The 22,322-nt window shown below is 40.6% G+C and overlaps 1 protein-coding gene across 3 annotated transcripts in view; it reads right to left on the bottom strand.

Annotated features, from left to right (window-relative positions):
- LOC121080550 (tyrosine-protein kinase Fer-like) overlaps window positions 1–22,322 on the bottom strand; it is a 217,443-nt gene that overhangs the window by 119,378 nt on the left and 75,743 nt on the right. For all 3 annotated transcript variants that reach the window (XM_040578635.1, XM_040578636.1, XM_040578637.1), the window contains 2 exons: window positions 16,926–17,115; window positions 8,924–9,016 (listed from right to left, as the gene is read on the bottom strand). In XM_040578635.1, coding sequence (XP_040434569.1) covers window positions 8,924–9,016; window positions 16,926–17,115 — 283 coding nt within the window. The remainder of the gene's footprint in view (window positions 1–8,923; window positions 9,017–16,925; window positions 17,116–22,322) is intronic.

Here is a 22,322-nt window from a genome sequence, read left to right as displayed (position 1 = left end):
ACTCCATACGCACACTCCCCTACTCCCCAGGTTTAAAGACACTTGGACATGGCCTCCTGCCAGCAGCCGGCACCAAGGGGCTCCAGCTCTCCAGTTGCTGACACTGAGCCCCTCACTTGCCTCACTCATGCTAGTCCCTTCCAGTAGATGGTTTTCCCACCCCAGTGGCTGGAGGCAAGAGACCCCCACACACACACACTCACTCCTGTAGCTGACACCACATCCATTCACACCAGTTCCCTCAGTAGCAGGCATTCCAGGCACAAGGTCTGTAGGACCCTACCTGGATTGAGAGCTATGGCACCTACAACTACTGATACTAGGACCATCACTTTCTCTAGTAGCTGACACCACAGGCCAGGGGAGCCTACCCCCACAACACCCCTGACTGCAGCAGCGGGCACCAAATCCACTCATACAGCACACAGGTCTCATGAGTAGCTTAGTCCTTGCAGCGCACACACACAAGACAGAGAGTGATAGTTAAGAAAATATTTAATAAGATATAAGAAGATAGGATAGACCACAGTGATCAGGTGCAGGGCTCAAGCATACTGACTGGCCTCGTTCTGCCTGTGACCAGCCCCTTTGATAGTCTTTTCTGTCTACACTCTTCTTTGTTCATCCCTATTTCCCCTTCCCCTGGATACTGCCTCATCAGTTGGCATAGTTCCACCTACCCCTCTCAAACATCCTGGACCCTCAGGTTTGCATCCAAAATCCCTATTTGCCTACAGTTTCTTGATAGCCCCTCAGCGTGACTGACCAGTTTTGTTTCTGGTTATTGTCTTTGTTAATGCTAATTGATCAGGTTTTATGTCTCTGTGTGTTTGTCTCCCTCCCTTTCCTTATCCTACCAGCTGAAGAAATGAACACTCTCACACTCCACATATCCTAACCAATTAGTGTGACTGGCCAGGTTTGTTCTTATAACCCTCCCTTATCATTTGTCCCTCAGGTTTGTCTCTGTTTTTGCTTATGACTCCTTTGACCAGATACCCTTAAAGGAGCAGATATTCTCCTTCCACATACCCTTACATATTTGAACATTTATTGTTCAACGACACTACATTTGACTGACCTTTGCTACATGATCAAGAAATGTTATGGGATTCAAAGTAATAAACCTATTCCCACAGAAACACATTTCTACTCCAAAAGAAACACGTCTAAGGATAAAAAAAGAGTTCAATGTCAACAAGCTAGTTCATAGCCTTCATTAAAAAAAGGTTAAAACCCCCATGTCTGACAATAACAACAGCCCTTATAAAATGGATATTATCCATTATGACCATGGAACTCATTTTATAGCTTACAAAAGAGGCAGCCACTGGATAATAACACCTGATTATATTCAAATTGGGTCAAGTCTGAATCACTGATTAGATTATCATGTTCACATCCCAGAATAAAAACATCTTCATTACACAGAAAAAACAGGGAACATTTTAGACATTGCTAATTAAGGTATTTTTTATAACACTAACATCAACCTTTCCCCTTCTTTTAAATTTGTTTAAACAAATATTCATTTCTTTAGAAGAAAGCCATGAAAATTCCACAAGGTATCCTATGCTTATTGTCTCCTACCTAACATTACTTTTAATTTTGGTCATATGCCATTGGTTAATCATAACTGAGGTAGAAATCCATTTATTTTTTTCTGATGAAACAATGGTCATGTTTTGTATGTTATTGAAATTGTATTATTTTTTATGAAAAATTCTTCCTACTCCAACATATTTTCTGTATGATACAATATTCACCCTGAGTGCTTATTGAAGCTTATTATTTCATGGCTGAAAGTCCAAAAAGATCAGTAAAAATGCAAGCTGTATAATAATTTTAATATTGATTTCAACTCAATTTATCACTTAGCACTAACATTTCTACTGCATTTTATAGTTAGAATAAAATGTTTTAAATACAAGAAATGTTAGTCTCTAAAGAAGATAGAAGAAAGAATGTTACAGGCACAAAATAAGTTTACAATTCCCACATATTTTCTTAGTAAGTTTAAAGAACAGTAAAGCTGCTTGAAATTACTAACTAGAAATCCAAAAGAAAAAGGTTACATTCTAGGCCTCAGTGTTTTACAGTTTCACTGATGAAAAGATCTTTTGCCCATTTTTACATACACACTCACAGGAGCATTTTCAAATAAGTGACTGAACAGCTTAGATGGAGAAATTTTTTTCTAAGATTTTTGCTGTTATTTTTATCTTCCAATCAAATTAACAGTTAAAATCAAACAAAAGTAGAACTCACACTGAATAATTTCTACTTCCACCTCAATCCTTTTTTTACTTTTCTTTTTTTCTTTAAAGATTTCCATTTGTTCCCACACTTTGCTCATGAGATAGTTATCTTTCTGTGAGGAGGGAAATGCCCTCATATACTTCTTCATGTTCTTCATGTACCCAATAATGTCTTTTTTGCTTATTATTAATCTCCTTTCCTCCCCCTACTGAGCAATCCATTGAAACAGCAGTTTTTCTCCAACAGTAAATGAAGCAGTCTCAAGCTACTTTTTCAAAGCTGCTGCTTTTTTGAGAGAAAAACTGAGCGGAGCATTGTATTCTTTCTAACTGTAAAAAGAGAGAATATTCTTGCATTCGCACTGCCAATGAAAAGACAATAATAATGAAAATTATATGTTAACAACTCATAGGTTACTTAATACTTTATTTTCATATATATTCTGAGCTCAGACTTTGAGTACTACTTTATTTTCCATCCTTAAAAAAAGAAAACATTCTGTCAAGAAATTTTTTTCCCTCCCCATGTAAAAAAGAGGCACAGACATGGATTAGAAAGTAAAGCAACACATTTTAGTTGATATTTTGAGACATTTCCCTATAGAGTATCTCTGAACCCTGCCACTAGGCTCAGTGAAAACTGATTAATTCCCACATTGTATTGAATTTGCATGGCAAGGTTTTGGTAGCAGGGGGTACAGGGGTGGCTTCTGTGAGAAGATGCCACAAGCTTCTCCTACGTCTGATAGACCCAATGCCAGCTGGCTCCAAGATGGACCTAACACTGGCCAAAGCTGAGCCAATCAGCCATGGTGGTAGGGCCTCTGTGATAGCATATTTAAGAAGGGGAAAAAACTGCTGTGCAACAACAGCCAGAAGAGAGGAGTGAGAATATGTGAGAGAAACAACTCTGCAGATGCCAAGGTCAGTGAAGAAGGAGGGGGAAGAGGTGCTCCAGGCACCAAAGCAGAAATTCCCCTGCAGCCCATGGTGAAGACCATGGTGACGCAGGTTGTCCCCCTGCAGCCCATGGAGGTCCATGGTGGAGCAGATATCCACCTGCAACCCATGGAAGACCCCACACTGGAGCAGGTGGATGTGCCCAAAGGAGGCTGTGACCCATGGGAAGCCCGTGCTGAAGCAGGTTTGCTGGCAGGGCTTGTGACTGCTTGGGGGACCCACATTGGAGCAGTGTTCCTGAAGGACTGCACCCTGTGGAAAGAACCCATGCAGGAGTAGTGCATGATGAACTGCAGCTCATGGGAAGGACTCACGTTGGAGAAGTTCATGGAGGACTGTCTCCCATGGGAGGGACCCCATGCTGGAGCAGAGGAAGAGAGCAAAAGTGAAGGAGCAACAGAAACAACATGTGATGAACGGACCACAACCCCCCTTCCCCATCCTCCTGCACTGCTTGAGAGAGGACAAGGTATAGAATTCAGGAGTGAAGTTGAGCCCAGGAAGAAGGGAGGGGTGGGGGGGAAGGGTTTTTTAAGTTTTGGTTTTATTTTTCATTACCCTACTCTGATTTGATTGGTAATAAATTAATTTTCCCAAGTCAAGTCTGTTTTTCCCATGATGGTAATTGCTGAGTGATCTCCCTGTCTTTATATCAACCCATGAGTCTTTAATTATATTTTCTCTCCCCTGTTACTGAGGAAGGGGAGTGATAGAGTGGCTTGGTGGGTACCTGGCATCCAGCCAAGGTCAACCCACTACTCATATATACCATATGAAACCAAAATCAGCTTCACTGAAAAAATGAAAAGTCTTGAGTATTCCATCCAAACCCAATTATATAAAAGTAAAAATGCACAGACCTGAAAATTATAAGATAAAAGCAATCATATTGGGGAAAAAAACCCCTCTTTTAGAAAGAACATCCCTGTGTACTAAGATCATCATTATTTAAACATAAGAAAAATATTTAAAATAAAGGAAATTATGCATGCAGTTATCCCATAAACAGTAACAGATGGCTGTGACAGGCTGAAATCCCTCATTGGCAAAAACCAGACTAATTTTATCTAAAGGGAAAATGTTGGTATTCAAGATGCAATTCATTCAGACTCTTCATTCAGTTCATGCATAGAACAGTATCAAAGTACATGAAAGTAGCCCCTTTTTTTTTTCTCTCCTCAGATGATTAAACTTACACCTCTTGCTGTTATAGACAACTGACTCGTATTTTCTATTTTTTCCTATATTACCTTTTACATTCTTATACTAAGAACCTGTAAATCATTTAAGTACTAACACATAATTAACAATTAACCTCATCTTTGCTAAACTGGTTATTGAGGAAGTACAGTTTTAGTTTCTCTGCTACTTTCTTCAGGTTACACTAAAAAAAAAGTTTTCTCTAATTCTTTTCTAATTTCTCTATTATTTTTTTAATAATACACCTTTCATAATCAAGTTGTATGCTTTTTTGATGGATATTAAGTTTGAAGTACCAGTTTATATATTTAGTGATTAGCACATGTAATTGTCAACAGGAAAAAGCTGAGCAACTAACCACATTAAGAGCTAAGTACTAATTTATGAAGCAAATTTTATCTGTATATGCATGGTTAGCTTTTATAATAAAGAAGAGATCACTAAATTACAACACACAAACACAAAACAAAAAACTGATTGATTTATATACTCTGACTTTGAAGCTCATTTAAATAAAAGCTAATCTAGAGTACACTCATTAATTAGATTTGACTTTATGCTTCAAATGACCCAGTTCTGATCCAATTTCTTCCAAACATATTCCAAAGCTTTGGTAACCACACCTACCATATATTTATACTCAGGTTTACACAAACTTCAGTGGAGTTAATGGTGATATGAATTGGCATGAGAACCAGAATGAAGCACAGATACTCTTTAAAGTGATGCTTTAGTAAAAACTGATGACAATTTTGACAGACTTCCTCTGTTTTCATTCCAAATTTTTTATCTTGATCCTCTTGTTTAAAATTTGTTCTCTCCCATTTTTTGTCTGAAGTGTTTTTAGATAGATTTTTTACATTTTAAAAAAATCCTAACAAGTTGTTTAATGAATTGAAACAGAAAGTTGAAGGCTATGTCTCACCTACACAAAGAAGAGGTCATAGCAACATAAATTCTAATATGCCTTTATTATAAAAGAATGTTGAATTTTGCACCAATTAGAAGTTTTATAATACAAAGATAATAATTTGGAAATACAATTTTTCACTAGGGATATATTAATATTTTAGCAGAGTATTTCCTATAACATTTAAAATGTTAAACAACTTTCACAATTTTTCATACAAAAAGTGCTCCTGTACTAATTTTATCTCATTATGATATTTATTATTCCACTTCTCTATCACTATATACAATTTCCCTATACATACACTATATATATGTATGTATGTGTATATATGCCTATGCAACTGTAATCTCTTCCACACATCTTAGATATTCTTTAGCTAAAATACATTTTACTGGGTCCTTCAATGTAATCTAAGAGTGACCAATAGAAGGCCTATTCATTCTAAGTCTTTCTCAAAAAAGCTATTTTAATCTAATATTTCAGGTGACAAGATCACAATTAAAGGGCAGTTTTAAGAATTCTGCTCGGCCTCAATTGTTTGTTTGTTTTGATGGGGTTGGGACAATCATCTGTTCTACTTCAGGAAAACATAGCCAAGTTTTCAGGAGGAAGGTTTTCAAGTAACATCTGGTCTCCACCCTAAGTACATAAGCAAATATTTTAACTAGTCTTTCGAGCCAGTACATGAAAACAAATAAGCAAATAGGAATAATACAAAACAGCTTTTTTTTCCATTTCTCATTATATTTCATAATTATTTTTTCATATTTGGCCAACAAGAAACTTTCTCCATCCATTGGGGGGCCTAAACAAAAGCCAAATAGAAAAGATACTCAATGAACATGAGCCAGCAGCGTACCCTTGTGGCCAAGAAGGCCAATGGGATCCTGGGATACATTAGGAGGAACGTGACCAGCAGGTTGAGGGAAGTTATCCTCCCTCTCTACTCTGCCCTGGTGAGGCTGTACCTGGAGTACTGTGTCCAGTTCTGGGCTCCCCAGTTTAAGAGAGACAGGGAACTACTGGAGAGGGTCCAGCAGAGGGCTACAAAGATGATTAGGGGACTGGAGCATTTCTCCCTTATGAGGAAAGGGTGAGAGAGCTGGGCCTGTTTAGCCTGGAGAAGGGAAGACTGAGAGGGGATCTTATCAATGTCTACAAATATCTTAAGGGCAAGTGTCAAGAGGATGGGGCCAGACTCTGTTCAGTAGTGCCCAGTGACAGGACAAGGAGTAGCAGGCACAAAGTACAACACAGGATATTCCATCTGAATATGAAGAGGAACATTTTTACTTTGAGGGTGACAGAGCACTGGAACAGGCTGCCCAGAGAGGCTGTGGAGTCTCCTTCTCTGGAGACATTCAGAACCCACCTGGATGTGATCCTGTGCAACCTGTTCTAGGTGAACCTGCTTTAGCAGGGAGTTGGACTAGATGATCTGCAGAGGTCCCTTCCAACCCTGACCTTTCTGTGATTCTGTGATTTTCAGTGGGAATTGAAACAAAATGTATAATATCTGATTACATAAATAGCACCAGTTCTTGAGGCTTGTATTCGGTTTACAAGGTTTTGGTAGCAGGGGGGCTGCAGCTGCAGGGTCGACCTCTTTGAGAAGAGACCAGGGGCTGCCCCTGTGACAGACAGAGCCAGTGCCAGCTGGCTCCAAAAAAGACCCACCACTAGCCAAAGCTGAGCCAGAGACACTGGTGATGCCTCTGTGATAACATATTTAATAAAGGATAAAAAATGCTGTGCAGCAGCTATGAGAGAGATAAGTGAGAAAAAATGTGAGATAAACAACCCTGCAGACACCAAGGTTAGTGAAGAAGGAGGGGGAGGAGGTGCTTCAGGCACTGCAGCAGTTTCCCCTGCAGCTCATGGTGAAGACCATGGTGAAGCAGGCTGTCCCCCTGCAGTTCATGGAAGTTAGCAGTGGAGCAGATATCCACACTGCAGCCCATGGAGTACCCCACACTACAGCAGGTCGATACGCCCTGAAAGAAACTGCAGCCCATGGAGAGGAGCCCACACAGAAGCAGGTTTGCTGGCAGGAATTGGGGACCGTGGGGTACCTATGCTGGAGCAGTCTGTTCCTGAAGGACTGTACCCCACGGAAAGGACTCATACTGGAGCAATTCTTAAAGAACTGTATCCAGTGGGAGGTACCTCACACTGGAGCAGGGGAAAAGTGTGAGGAGTAAAGTGTGGCAGAAATTAAGTGTTATGAACTGACTACAACTCCCATTTCCCATCACCTATGTGCTGCTTAGGGTGGGAGGATGTAGAAGACTCAGGAATGAAGGAATGAAGTTGAACCTGGGAAGAAGAGGGGGTGGAAGGAAGGTGGTTTTAGTTTTGTCTTTGTTTCTTACTTTCCTACTCTATTTTTAATTGCCATCAAATTAAATTAATCTTTCGCAAGCCAAATCCTGTTTTACCCAACTGGTAAGCAATCTCCCTGTCTCTATCTCGACCCATGAGCTTTTTAATCTTATTTTCTCCCCCTGTTCTGTTGAGGAGGCAGGGGTAAGAGAATGACTTAGTGAGCATCTGGCAGCCAGCCAAGGTTAACACACCATAAGTAGCAGTAGTAGTAATAATAATAATAATTTATATGATGGTAACTCTATAATAAATATAGAAAATATAATGCAGTGATGGGCAAAACATGCCTGACCATCTAATATCCTGCAGAATATCATAATATACAGCATTACTAGTAAATGTACCACACAGGAAATGGTAATCTTTCAAGTACAGCACCAATCTGGGAGCAGCAAAGAATGTACAAATTTTTTCTGAACTGCAATAAAGTTGTTCTGATAAAAAATGCTACTTTTGGCTGGGATAGAGTTAATTTTCTTCATAGTAGCTAGCATGGGGCTATGTTTTGGATTTGTGCTTAAAACAGTGTTGATAATACAGGGATGTTTTAGTTATTACTGAGCAGTGCTTACACAGTGTCAAGGCCTTTTCTGCTTCTCACACCACCCCACCAGTGAGTAGGCTGGGGGTGCACAAGAAGTTGGGAGGGGACACAGCTGGGACAGCTGAGCCCAACTGACCAAAGGGATATTCCATACCATATGACGTCATGCTCAGCAATATAAAGCTGGGGGAAGAAGAATGAACGGGGGGAAGTTCAGAGTTATGTTGTTTGTCTTCCCAAGTAACCATTATGCATGATGGAGCCCTGCTTTTCTGGGGATGGCTGAACACCTGCCTGCCGATGGGAAGCAGTGAATGAATTCCTTGTTTTGCTTTGCTTGTATGCACAGCTTTTGCTTTCCTTAATAAACTGTCTTTATCTCAACCCACAAATTTTCTCACTTTTACCCTTCTGATTCTCTCCCTCATCCCACCAGAGGGGAGTGAGTGAGCGTCTATGTGGTACTTAGTTGCCAGCTGGAGTTAAACCATGACACATACTATTATGTCACAATATTATCATATCCACTGATCAGTCAGAACTATGCTTTTCATAATGCAACTTTACTTTTTTCCCATGTAAATAGAAATGTGTGATACTTAAGAAAAAAATCCTACTTAAGTTGTAACAATAAGAGAATTCTACATTGTTGATACTACTTACCGACGATGAGCCTAACATGGATTTTGGAGATCTCATAATTCCGGCTATTGAGTGACGTATAGTGTCCAACTTTGAGACTTTGTCCTTCTTGTCCTAGAAGAAAAAGTAATATCTCCAGTAAAACCAAGCAAATCAGTATGGATTTACTTCTGTGCATTAATAATTGTATTACTGGAGGACATGGAATGTAGACTCATGGATTTTGTTTGAATTTTTATTATCTTTATTATATAAAATTATCTTTTGATAGGGACTGATCTGCTACTGATACAAACCACCAAGCTTGTGTCAAAATCAGCAGGATTATGCTAATGCATACCAATTGAAGAGCTGAAAGATTCTGTGATTCCTTATATGTTTAGTGCAATTATTTTAAATATCACTATTGTTAACTATAAGGGACCTGAAATTCTTTTGTACCCTAAAGACAGAGGACCTAATTGTCAGCTGTCCTGAAATACCTATCTTTTTTAAAAGGGTATTGGTTTGAAACCATATAATAAAACCATACATAATAAAACCCATACATACATACTTGCATTATCTTTAATTTGTTTTATTCTTTTATTAAGCTGATCTTCTCTAATAATACACTACTTGTAAATATTAATACCAATCACTGCAAGTAATAGGATCCATTTGTTTTCTGGCACTACAATAAACAACAGGGGCAGCCACCACTATCTGAATTTTAAATCCTTTAAGAACAGAGCCATTCACTAAAACTACTTCTATCACAAGTAAATGGAATGTCCAAAGTGTTTATAACCTGATTTAGTCCAAGGACTGGTTATTTCCTAATATCTGATTCATTGTCAGCTCTCAAAATTTAGTATCAAAGAATCTTTCAAAAATGTAGATATGTATTTTTAACTAACTTCACCCTCAGACACAGATGAGGTATTTTAATGAATATTTGCAAAATAATTAAACCTAAATCAGAGAGACCACCCAATAAAAAACTCATTCTAATTAGCTATGGATTAATTAAGCTGTAAGAAACTGAAACTGAAAATGGAATAAATCTCTTTTTTAGTGTAACAAAAAAAGATTGCTTCAAAGTTTTGAACATACACCCTTGACTGAAAAAACTGAAAATCTGATAATGTAATAAATGCAGTTTCAGTTTATTCCAAGAATTCTAAATGAGCAACAAAATCTATTAAATCTGTATACAGAATAAAGCATTGTTTGAAAATGACTCCCAAAAATAATTTAGTTTACATGATATAGTTTAAACATTGTCTTAGTAAAATAAATTGTTTAGCAGAAAAATTCTGCAATATTCCATAATTTGCATGCCATGAGAAGAGAGTATGAAAAAGAACATTTCATATAGGAAGAGAAAAAAGGCTAAAAGGGAATTTACTAGCCACTTGAAATTAACATTGATCAATACAATTTTTATTCTTTTTATCAGACTCAAGTAATATGGCATGTCAACTACTTTTCTTACAGTAAAACACTCTGTCCTGAGTCAACTGGCAAGATGATATTTATTTTTCAGTATTGATGAATAACATTGATTACTTAAGAAAATAAATCATTAATAACGGTGACAACACAGTGTCTAATTTTGCTTGCATGCCTATCAGGCTTGGAATGATCAATTAATTTCACTCATCTTTTCACAAGTGAGCCACAGGATTTAACTGTGACTAAACGTCTACTTCTTACACAACAGAAAAAAATAAGTTACCAAAATATGCATGAATTCCACTGTGTTGTGTTTCCACCCCTGGGGTAGTCAATTCCATGTGTATTGGACACCTCTTCATGTGAAAGCAAACTGTAGCATGCACTTTTCTGCCAAAGGAACTGATAAAAGCACATTGGCAATATTGATTGTGGCATACCACTTGGCTGACTTTGACTCCAGTTCATATGGAACACTAACATTTTCAGTATGGCCACACTCAGTGGTGGCATGACTTGGTCGAGGCCACAGCACCCCACTGTTAACCTCCAGCCCCTGTAAACTGGATGTCATCTGCATCTTTGTAGACCTGGTTGTCATCCAGGTCACTGTAGATGACTTCCAGCACAGCTACTTCTATCAGATATTGGATACATTCCTCCACTGTATTCCACTTTCCTTGGTAATTCACAAGATCATCCTTGAAGGGATATATTGCCTTCACACTCGACAGGAGCTGCCTCCAGAGGCTGCAGATTCTCACCTCTTTTTTGCTTTCTTTGTCAGTTCCCCAGTTCCTAGTGAGGGATCACAGCTGCTGGGCTTCCTTACCTTCTAACTCCTGACTGTTGACTTCACTATCACAGCATTGGAGCAGCCAGGCAGCAATCTGCTCACCTGCCTGGTGGCTGTAATCTTTCCGCAAATCTTGAAATTTGCCCAGGGTCAAGGACCAGGTAGTTTCTGCCTCTTGGGTGATTTCTCTCGCTTCCTCATCCTGTTTCCTTGTCAAAGGACCAGCTTCCTGATCAGACCCTTCCTCCTCCTCCTCCCTTACTAATCGATGGTATGGACCCATCATTCTCTGTGTCCAATGTTTCTTTTTGACTCCTGAGGCAAGTACTGTAGCTGGGGTTTGGGTCCCTATCACATCCATGGCATCCTCAGACATGTTTTGAATTCCTGGCTCAACCATGGTGTCCTCAGAGGTGGTTTCAGTCCCTGTCTCAATCACACTCATTTGATGGTACTGAACAGAGGCTCAACAGTCACAGTCCAAGCCCAAATACAGTGCTAGGAGCTGCTGGGTTTCATGGAGTAGGAAAGGCACCCTTACATCAAGTGGCGCTCCAATTCAGCATGGATTACTTACACTAGGAACCTGCCAAATCCTTCCATACACCCTTGTCACCCAGGGATCAACCACGTCAAGGAACATTTCCTTGTCATGCAACAAACAAGCAGACAATTGTATTATTGTGCATCACTTCTCTTTCTTGGGTTTTATTCCTTTCTCTCTCCTTTTCATTAAAATCGTTGTTGTTGTTATATTTTACTTTATTTCAATTATTAAACTGTTCTTATCTCAACCCACAGGTTTTACCTCTTTCCGATTCTCCTCCCCATCCCACCGGGGGGGAGGGGGGGGAGCAACTGTGTGGTACTTACTTGCTAGATTGGGTTAAACCACAACAGTCCTTTTTGGCACCCAATGTGGGGCACGAAGTGTTGAGATAATGACAGATCTGACCAGAGAGTGTTAAAAAAATTTTGTTATAAGCATTCATTGTATTGTTTTACTAGTCACTGGTTGCAATGTTGATTTATTTGCTCTCAGAGTTGTTGCGCTTGATCTCAGAGTTGCTTTGTGTAACACCTTACTTGCAGCATGTGTTTGCTGTTTTGGTATTTATCGCCTTGGGGCCTGAGCTAAGGTTCTTGTTTTGTTGTACTTTGTAACACCAACTTGCGATATGACAGAATCATTGGTCATGAAACTAATCTGGTATGTGTACTCAGTATTGTCATCACCTCTGTACTTCGGGAGTCATCTACTGGGAACTATTAATAATTACACCTTTTTCCTTTTTTCCTGGGAGAGCCAACCTATGGGGGAGACATCTTCCCACATCTTCTCCTTCTCCTCCAGGCTAATCACAGAAGTGTTTGAGAATTTTGAAAATTTTGTATATCCTTGGTATGTTGAAAACATCCTATTGCTGGTCCTGGTCCTGTTGCTGGGAATGCTGAATGTGGTTTAGATCTTGTTTAGGGTTAAGCAACTATCTGTAGTTACTCCAACCCCAGTGACAGGCACTGCAGCTACTCCAACCCCCACGATGGGCACTATGGTTACTCAGACTCCAGCGATGAGTAATGCAGAGGACCAACCCATGTCAGTATCAGTTGCTGCTATATGCAACAAGAATTGGACAAAAAAACCAGCTCCTTTAGTAAAGGAGGATGAAGCAGGGCCATTAGAGGAACAAGACGAAGAGGCAGAACAAGAGGTAACCACCTGAACGAGCTGCGGGATATGCAAAAAGATTTCCTGGCTGCTCTGATGCTGGGATAATGGGACTAGTAATTTGGAATTCGAGGGTAGGGAAGCCAAGCAGCTGAGATCACTTTCTAGGGAAGGGGGCATTGACAAGGCAATTGGAAGAGGGACAATAGTCCTCTGCCTCTGGAGGCAACTCCTGTCAAGCATGAAGGAAAGGTATCCCTTCAAGGAGGATATTACATGTTGCCAAGGCAAGTGGACTGCAATAGAGAGAGGTATCCAGTATCTGAGGGAATTAGCCATGCTAGAGATTATTTATTATGACCCGAACAACATGCAGTTATCCACAGATACAGATACAATCCAATGCACACGACCCATTGTGGTGGAAATTTGCATGGAATGCATCACTGTCATATGCTAACTCATTGGCAGTAATGAGGTGAAGAGATGAAGAGGCACTGACGGTGGATGAAGTGGTTTGCCAACTCCAGGAATACAAAGACAATCTCTCTTCCTTCCTCATCTCGGCTGTGGAGAAACTGGTCCAGTGACTCGACGAGGATAAATCCTACTCCCCACCTGTATGGACCCGCATCTCAGCTATTAACAGTAAGCATCCTTTTGCTCAAGAGGGAGGATATAGGAGGTACACTCTATGGGAACCTCCTGGATTGCTTATGCCCTGCTGCGTTGTCCCTCCTGCAGATATCAGGGTGGTTGAAGTCCCCCATGAGGACCAGGGCCTGAGAACGTGAAGCTGCTCCTAGCTTTCTGTAGAGGGCTTCATCTGCTTGTTCTTCCTGGTCAGTTGACCTATATCAGACACCCACTACAATGTCACCTTTACCTGTCCTCTCTTTAATCCTAACCCATAAACTCTCCATCAGCCCCTCATCCACCCCCAGGCAGAAGTCCATGCATTCCAGCTGCTCTCTCACATAAAAGGCAACTCCCCCTTCTCATCTTCCCAGCCTGTTCTTCCTGAAAAGCCTGTACACGTCCATCGCAACACTCCAGTCATGGGACTCATCCCATCACACCTCCATGATCCCAACAAGATCGTAGCTCTGCAACTGCTCACAGACTTCTAACTTGTTATGGTTATTCCCCATGCTGTATGCACTAGTGTACAGGCACTTCAGAGGCACCCCAGCATGTTGAGTTCCTGGAGACAGTTTGGGGAATTTCTCCGTAATGGTACCTCATAGGCAAGGTACTTTATTTCCTCTTACACCAGGATGAAACCAGGTTCCACAAACCCACAAAAAGCTGACGGTTTTAGATACTAGGATCAAACAGCTTACATAAGGATGTGCAAGACCCTCAGGAGCCATTGCAAAAAAACTATGCGCATCAATCCCAGAGAAGAAAAGGGAGGTGTAATCCCTCATTCTCTCCACAAGACAGCCCAGCCAGAATAGGAATGGCATCAGTGCCAGGGTCAAGCACACGGTCACTGTTTTTATCAAACTGTTCCCAGGCACAGCAAAATAGAGAGTTAAGCAGTGCAGCAAATGGCATGAGCTAAAAGCAGCCACTAATAAGCCCTAGACTATTATACAGTAAAGCAAGCAAGCTCTGTGACCTGCACAAAAGCCTGCACACAGATCAATACTGTCGTTACCTTGAGCCCCACACTGGGTGCCAAAAAGGGCTGTAATGGGTTGACCCCATCCATCTGTCAAACACCCACTCTGCCTCTCTCCCACTCTACTCTCCTACTATGGGATGGAGAGAAAACAGAAGGAAGGTGAGAAGACCCATGAATCTAGATAATGATAGTTTAATAGGGAATGCAAAAGCTGCATGCACCAGCAAAGCAAAAAGAGGAATTCATCCGCTACTTCCCATTGGCAGGTCTGGAATACAGGGCCTCAACACACGTAACGGTTGCTTGGGAAAAGAAATGCCATAACCACAAATGGTCCCACTTCCTCCTACTTCCTGAGATTTTATTGCTGAGCATGATGTTATATAATATGTAATATCCTTTTGGTCAGTTTGGGTCAGCTGTCTTGGCTATGTCCCCTCCCAACCTTTTGCCCATCTCCAGCCTACACACTTGGGGGGGGGGGGGGAGGAAGAGAGAGAAAGCTTGGCACTGTGCAAGCCCAGTTAGCAGTAGCCAAAACACTTGTGTGTTATTGTGGGAAAATCACCTTGAGGGGGGAATTAGAGAAAAATTGGATCCTAATAGAAGCGTAGTATTACAGAAAGCTTTTTAGGGTAAAATACAGCTATCACTTTCAGGATGGTTGGCATGCATGGAATCTACATCACCACAGTTCCCTAAGCCACACAACCTGCTATCTTAGAGGAGCAGTGGAGGGTGGACTGGAGTGGAGACACGATGGCCAGGCTCTGCTGTACTCCCTGCAGGATTGGGAATGTGATAGTACCATACAGCTGATAAGCTGCATGGTGGCTATAAAATATATGAGATGTCCGTTGCTGGGTCAACAACTCTGGTGAAGACCAAGCAAGAGCCTCATTATCTGTGAGAGTAGGTTGGGAACTAGGCCCCCTTAGCACCCCAAAGCCTTCTGACGAGGATGTGCTAACTGCTAAAAGAAAAATAACTGCTGAAGAGCTAAAACTCAAGGATGCTACGGTAAAATAATTGTGGTAGTGGGAGATCGTGACCTCCTACTCAAATGGCCCCCCCAAAGAGGATGAATCCCCCACTCGGGGAGCATGCGTAGTAAATTTAAAATGAACTGTATCTTTAAATGAAAGTGAGAGAACTTTACACCAATCATAATAAAGTGACTAGAGTCACTCAAGCTCCACCTGAGAGTAAAGAGAAGTATAAAAAGTGAATGAATGAGGGGACAAGTGGTGAAGACACCACCAAGAACAAGTTAAGGGGAAGACACTACCAAGACTGACTCCTGAGATCGGCCGATGGGCTGAGCGTTTCTTCTCCCCCCCTTGGGACACCTTGGGTGAGACTTAAACTAAGCGCTTCCTTCGGGAGACTTAGAAATATCTCTAGAGAGTTACTCTTTAATATTTGTAGCCAGGCTGTATTGTTTGTAACTTTTCCCCACGTTTTATACTTTATAACATTTAATTTGCATGTGCCTTTTGCAGACAGTCACTATCACCGGCAATCCAAAGAACCTGTATATCTGTTGCACAAATAAAACTGCACTGTTAAGTAGCTGGTCGTCGCAGTTTCTCATTGAACACGACCAAACCCTAGAGTGTGGCCGTGCTAGTTCATGAGTACGACTGGACTGGCAGTGCAGACTGCTATTAGCGTATCCAGACCTGTGGTACTTTAATATACATATTAAATGTGACTGGACTGATAGTGGTAAATTGGACACCACTTAGAATTTAAACCTAGCCGCACCTAACCTCCCACATTGGTGAGGAGAGTTGGAAGGCAGAGGGGGGTTATTTTCTTCTAAATTACTCCATCCCCTTTAACGCAACAGAAAACTGTTTTAGATACAAATACAAAGCAGAGCATCATACCAGCTACTATGAGGAAAGTTAACTCCATCATAGCCAGAACCAGTACACAATGCAAGGTCAAAGGACCTGCGCAGGAGATCCAGTTTCTGGGAATAAAATGTCAGAATGGACATCAGTACTTCCCTATGGATGTGATCAACAAGATAACAGCCATGTCCCCACCAGTTCATAAAAAAGAAACACAATTTTCCCTAGTCATTGTGGCTTTCTGGAAATAGGCATTCTGGGTCATAGTCAGCTTGTGAGACCTCTTATCAAGGGACCCAAAAGAAAAACTATTTCAACTAGGGCCCTCAATAGATCAAACATGGGATAGCTCAGGCAGTAGCCCTTGAGCTGGTCCAGTAAGGAACAACTGTGATAAACATGTTCTATACAGTAGCCCATGGAGCATGGCCTCACCTAGAGCCTCTGGCAGAAAACACCAGGAGAAACCTGAGATGAACCCCTAGGGTTTTGGAGCTGGGGTTACTGAGGATCTGAGGTCCACTACACCCTGACTGTCCTCTGACCTCAGGACTAAAGTACAATAGCAAGTATGTATGATATAGAATCATAGAATCATTTAGGCTGGAAAAGACAAATGCAAAGCTTACCATAGAAGTGACTGATCTGGCATCTTCTTCATAATTCACTACAGGTGGTGGCTCTTTCCCATCATTTTCTTGAATTTTTTGTTCCAGTAGTTCTTTCTGGGCTGCAAATTTTGCCTCAGAGCATCTTAATTGCTGAACTGTTTGCTTGAGTTCTTCCAGTGCATGCTTCTGGCTCAGCAAGAGTACAATACTGCAGAGAAAAATAACAATTTTAAAACACATGATTTAAAATACATATTTTGCTTCATGAAAGCTATATAGAATAAAGCATTTTCAATACTGGATATCTTTTTCTTTTTTCACTTTATCCATCCATGTAATGAAGGAAATTATTAACCTTTTATAAGTAAGAATATGAGAAGTCCTCAGAATTATTTGTTCAAAGGCATGAACACATGAAGCTAATATTAGAAAATTCTCAAAGCTTCAAGACAATGAAAGCAGACACCTACTTATCTATTCCAAAGACAAAAATCATGTTGTAGTAAATACAGAAGGAATTATTTTCATCCACTTCAGTTGAATTTACAACCATTAGGGTTCCCTGTCCTTTTGGGAAGAAATACACTTTCAGATTACGATTTCCAGTGATGAGGAATCCACTGCAATCCAAATAGCTGTTATAATAATTATCTTCACTATTAAACTCATCTTATATCCAGTATAAATTGGTCTGGCTCTGTGTTAGAGATACCTGTTATCTCCATCTTCTGGACTGAAAGGTCCTCTACTGCATAAGTATTTCTGGACTGCAGTCAGAACACTCTAACCTTCTTTTTAATCTAAGCAAATTGAACTCCATAAGGGGCTAAAAGAAGTTCTTTCTCGTCTTCTACATGCTTCTATGGCTTTTTGCTAACACACACACACACATATGTTTTTCAACATCTATCAGAACTGGACCCTATATTCTATTAGCAGTCTCACCTATATCACAGTCTTCTGATATAGTATTTCACCATTTATAGATTTAGAGATGTCAAGATCATTTTCAGATTTCCCTCATTAACTCTAACAACTTCCCAAAGACAGACTAACAGCCACTCTCAATCCCTATAAGCTTTCTTTTTTGTGTGTATAAGTTTACATTTGGAAACTTCAGAGTAAGAAGATTGAAATAGTTAAAGCTGAAAATCATTTGGTAAATATGTGGACCTTGCAACTAGTGCTTCAGCACTTGTAGATAACAGACTGACTAACCAGGACACTGTCTGCATGTGTAGATACAGAACGAATAGCTAAGTTGTAAGCAAGAATTGTGTTGTCTACAAAATGTACTACCCGGGAAGAGAACCAGTACAATCTGGCTCTGCGGTTGCTGATGTGGACTACTCAGCATTTTTCTGCCAAAGGGAAAAGTACATCTTGAAGAAGACTGTGAGCCTTCCTCTCAGAGATCCTGGCTCATGACCACAAGGTGTCAACGTGCCTGGGCCAGAGGAAGGAGAGATAATGAGTTCCTGGAACTAACTGTAATAACCCCACCTTTTCTTGGGAATCTAATGAATATGTATGCTTCTGTGTAATAAGTATCTGCTTACTTAACCCCTCGGTGTGCAAGTTAGGAAGAGCGATCCCCCTTGCACCTGGCACCGCAATAAACATACCTGCTTTATAACTCTCCTTGAGTTATAGAGTTTGATTCTGCATGTCAAGATTTAGTTAGTTATATTTCATGCCCACTAGCCAGTTTTTATTCTATTTACTGATTCTTCTTTCTTTGAGAGACTTCATATCTACATTCTTACACCGACAAACTTCAAACTGTTACCCTATAAATAGTGCTTTGTAGAAGACCTGAGATTTTCTTTTCTAAAACAACACTAGTAGCACAGCCTATTGAAGGCTCTATCAGCTTTAAATGCTTCAAGGACATGATAGTGCTTAAAACAGGGGGGGAGGACAAGGACGGGGGACATGACACACACAACCCTGCAAGTGGCCTCACAACAGCCATGTTAAAAGACTATACCAATCCCCTATGCTGCAATCATCAAAATTTCCACATTTGTTGCATGCAAATAGAGAGCCATTTGAAGAGATTCTGCACAGAGGGGAAAAAACCCAACCCAAAACAAACAAACAAAAAAAACCAACAACCACAAAAGCCCTAGAGTCCTCAGTCCTCCAAGAAATTAAGTTTAACCTGGGAAACTTTCTAGACCTGTGTCAATAAAAGGAAAAAGTCCTCCTTACACTGAGACTATCAAGCATAAATTCACTCCTAGCAGCATGAATCTTCAGGAATAAGGAAATATTGAAAAACTAACTTCTTCACTAAGAAAGAACAGAGATTAATTAAATTAAGATGGCCATAAGACAAACTTTCACATAAAAATATGGAAGAACACTCACATTCAACTCCAAGAGATGTTCCAAAACAGACATAATCAAACAGTAGTGAAGGACAAGCAGACTACTTAGAGCATATACAAGTATCTAGAGGACACTTTCATATTACCCCCAAGAACTGCCAAAACCAAAGATGAACAGAAGCTAACACAGAGAAACATCCATGGTGCAATACAGACAACCTTAAAAGCACTCAACTGGAACCTAGAGATATGTAGTCTAGAAAGAGGCGCAGAGTTCTCATGGTTTGAAAGGACAGATGAAGCAGGTTGAGAGACCAGAACTACCAAGAATGAGGACAGTGTATAGAAAAATAATAGTATTCTGTCACTCTACGCCTTGAGAATAACCTCTGGAAGACAAACCCTCCTGCCAGTCCTCCAATTCTTAGGGGGAAAAAAAGGAAATGTAGAAGTTATCCCTGACAACAACCCACTCCTGAGCAGAAATTAAAGTATTTCTCTTTGCCCTAACAACAAACAAATCTGGCTCATGTAATTCCTCTCTTACGAATGATGTTGGTTGTTCTACTCATGAACAAGATTCACACAGCTCTGCTGACACTGTCCACAAAAGATCTGGAAAATCCAGAAAAAACAATTCAAATATCAACCTCATCAACAATTCCATACATCCACATCTTCAGTCCTCTCTTAACAAAGCAGAGGAGACCTGATTCAACCTTGTTTGTTGATGCAGCAAGAAGTTGCTCTGTCATAACCTGTAAATGTAAACACTGAATGTGAAATAGACATATTCTGAATGCACTACAGGCCAAATATCATGGATATCAATAGACTGTTTCTTCACAAAGTGATCCTGAGTCAGATGATTATTCAAGTAGGTTCCAAAATAATAAGGGAACACTCTGTCATAAAATTCTTGTTGGCAGGAAAAGATTAAAAGTCATATCCCTAAAAACGTGCATTGTACTAAGTCACCAAAAAAAAAAATATCTGATAATCAGCAGAATGATCATTCATGGGGAAAGGATCAGTATGATGTATGAAGATACAACTGGAGGTCCTGGAAGTGAAGTTTGGCATGAGACTGCTGAAGTTTAAAAGTATCACACAAAGAAGTGAACAATCTCTACTCAAAATAATGTTCTATCATCTGGTCTTCATTATGAGAGAGAAAAAAGAAAAAAGATCTCCCTGTGAAAATTATGGCCTTTCACTATCAGCAAGACTTTGGTGAATACACCACATCAGCTAAAATGAAAACACCCCAAACTCTGAATGGTTACAGCTCATCATGATCCAGAGATAATAAGATGGATCCTGCAAGTTAAAAGACATGAACTGTTCTCTTTCCTGAAATGTGGCAAGATGTGCACCAGGTAATCTGCTGAAAAGTATCTGAAACACTAAATATTTTCATTTTGCCAAAACAGAACATTCCCTGTTCCATCTATGCATGAAGAAGTAGCCCCTATAAAACTCTTTAGCTGTGGCTTCCATCAAGTCAAACTTTATGGTCCTTGAGGCTAACAAGAGCTCACAGAGTAAGATCTTGTGTGAAGAGTCCTTGTGAGACTGGATCAGGGCAACAGATTGGAAAGTGGTATTGGGTTTATATGGCAAGGTTTTGGTAGCTGGGAGGCTGCAGGTGTGACCTCTGTGAGAAGACCAACATGAGGCACCAAAAAACACTGTGGTGGTTTGACCCCATCCATCTGTCAAACACCCACTCTGCCTCTCTCCCACTCTACTCTCCTACAATGGGATGGAGAGAAAACAGAAGGAAGGTGAGAAGACCCATGAATCTAGATAATGATAGTTTAATAGGGAATGCAAAAGCTGCATGCACCAGCAAAGCAAAAAGAGGAATTCATCCGCTACTTCCCATTGGCAGGTCTGGAATACAGGGCCTCAACACACATAATGGTTGCTTGGGAAGACAAACGTCATAACATAACCACAAATGTCTCCCCTTTCTCATCCTTTCTCTTAGCTTTTATTGCTGAGCAGATGTCATATGGTATGGAATATCCTTTTGGTCAGTTTATTTCAGCTGTCCTGGCTATGTCCCCTCCCAACCTCTTGCCCACTCCCACTCATCTGGGCTTTGGTGGGGGGAGGGGGGAGAAAGCCTTGATGCTGTGCAAGCACTGTTCAGCAATAGCCAAAACATTGGTCTGTTATGAACACTGTTCTAACCACTAATGCAAAACACAGCACCATATGGGCTGCTATGAGGAAAGTTAACTCCATCCCAGTCAGATCTAGTACACACTGCAAAGTCACTCAACAGCTCAGAACTGGAAATGCTGAGGTTGTGTCAGAAAGAAGCGAGCTGAAGTCCAAACTGGTTCCAGTGAAGAGACAGAAAACAATTTTGCAGACTTGACCTTCATTTTGCCCAGATAAAGCAGAACCAGGGAATATTTCCTCAGCACTGAAGGGCTAACCTCAGCATCTTGCGTGAGACTCAACAATAACAGACTTTAAAACTCTTGAATTTGGTGGTTACCTCCTCTCTTTCATGAGAGAAACTTGCATTAAAGCTCTTTGAAGGTGCTAAACTCTCAGTCAAGCAGTCTGACTTGACCAGCTCATCCACCAGCAGGATGACCACTGGCTCAAGAGGCAAGCTTTCATTCATTGCTCAACCGCCCTTGCCTTTGACCTTGCTTTGCAATGCTGAGGCTGTTGCTATATCATGTGACAGCAGTCAAGAATATGCAACAGTTGATTGAGACCTTCTAGGGTCCATAAGTACTTGTATAAGAAGAGCTAAACTATCAAAAATGTCCTGGTCATTCTTCAGTTAAAAATGAAAATGAAGTCTGTTGGTGGAAGACATAACCAATGCCAAAACAGAATGGGTGATTTCAGGGAAGCTTATGTCTTACACCTAGAAATCTAAGCCAGATCCCATGCTTTTTAAAAAGACTCACAGATACAGCTGGAGTCTACACTGAGATCATCTCCTCAAAAATACAAACATCTGCTACAGGATCAAAGGAGCCTACCTACAGCAGGAAAGGCAGGGACAAAAAAACACTTTCAGAGAGATATAATGGACAAGACAATACTGAAG

The sequence above is a fragment of the Falco naumanni genome, chromosome W (assembly GCF_017639655.2).
Source record: "Falco naumanni isolate bFalNau1 chromosome W, bFalNau1.pat, whole genome shotgun sequence".
In the NCBI taxonomy this organism is placed as follows: Eukaryota; Metazoa; Chordata; class Aves; order Falconiformes; family Falconidae; genus Falco; species Falco naumanni.
Note: the sequence above shows the minus strand (reverse complement) of the source record. Positions and strands in the feature narration are given on the sequence as shown.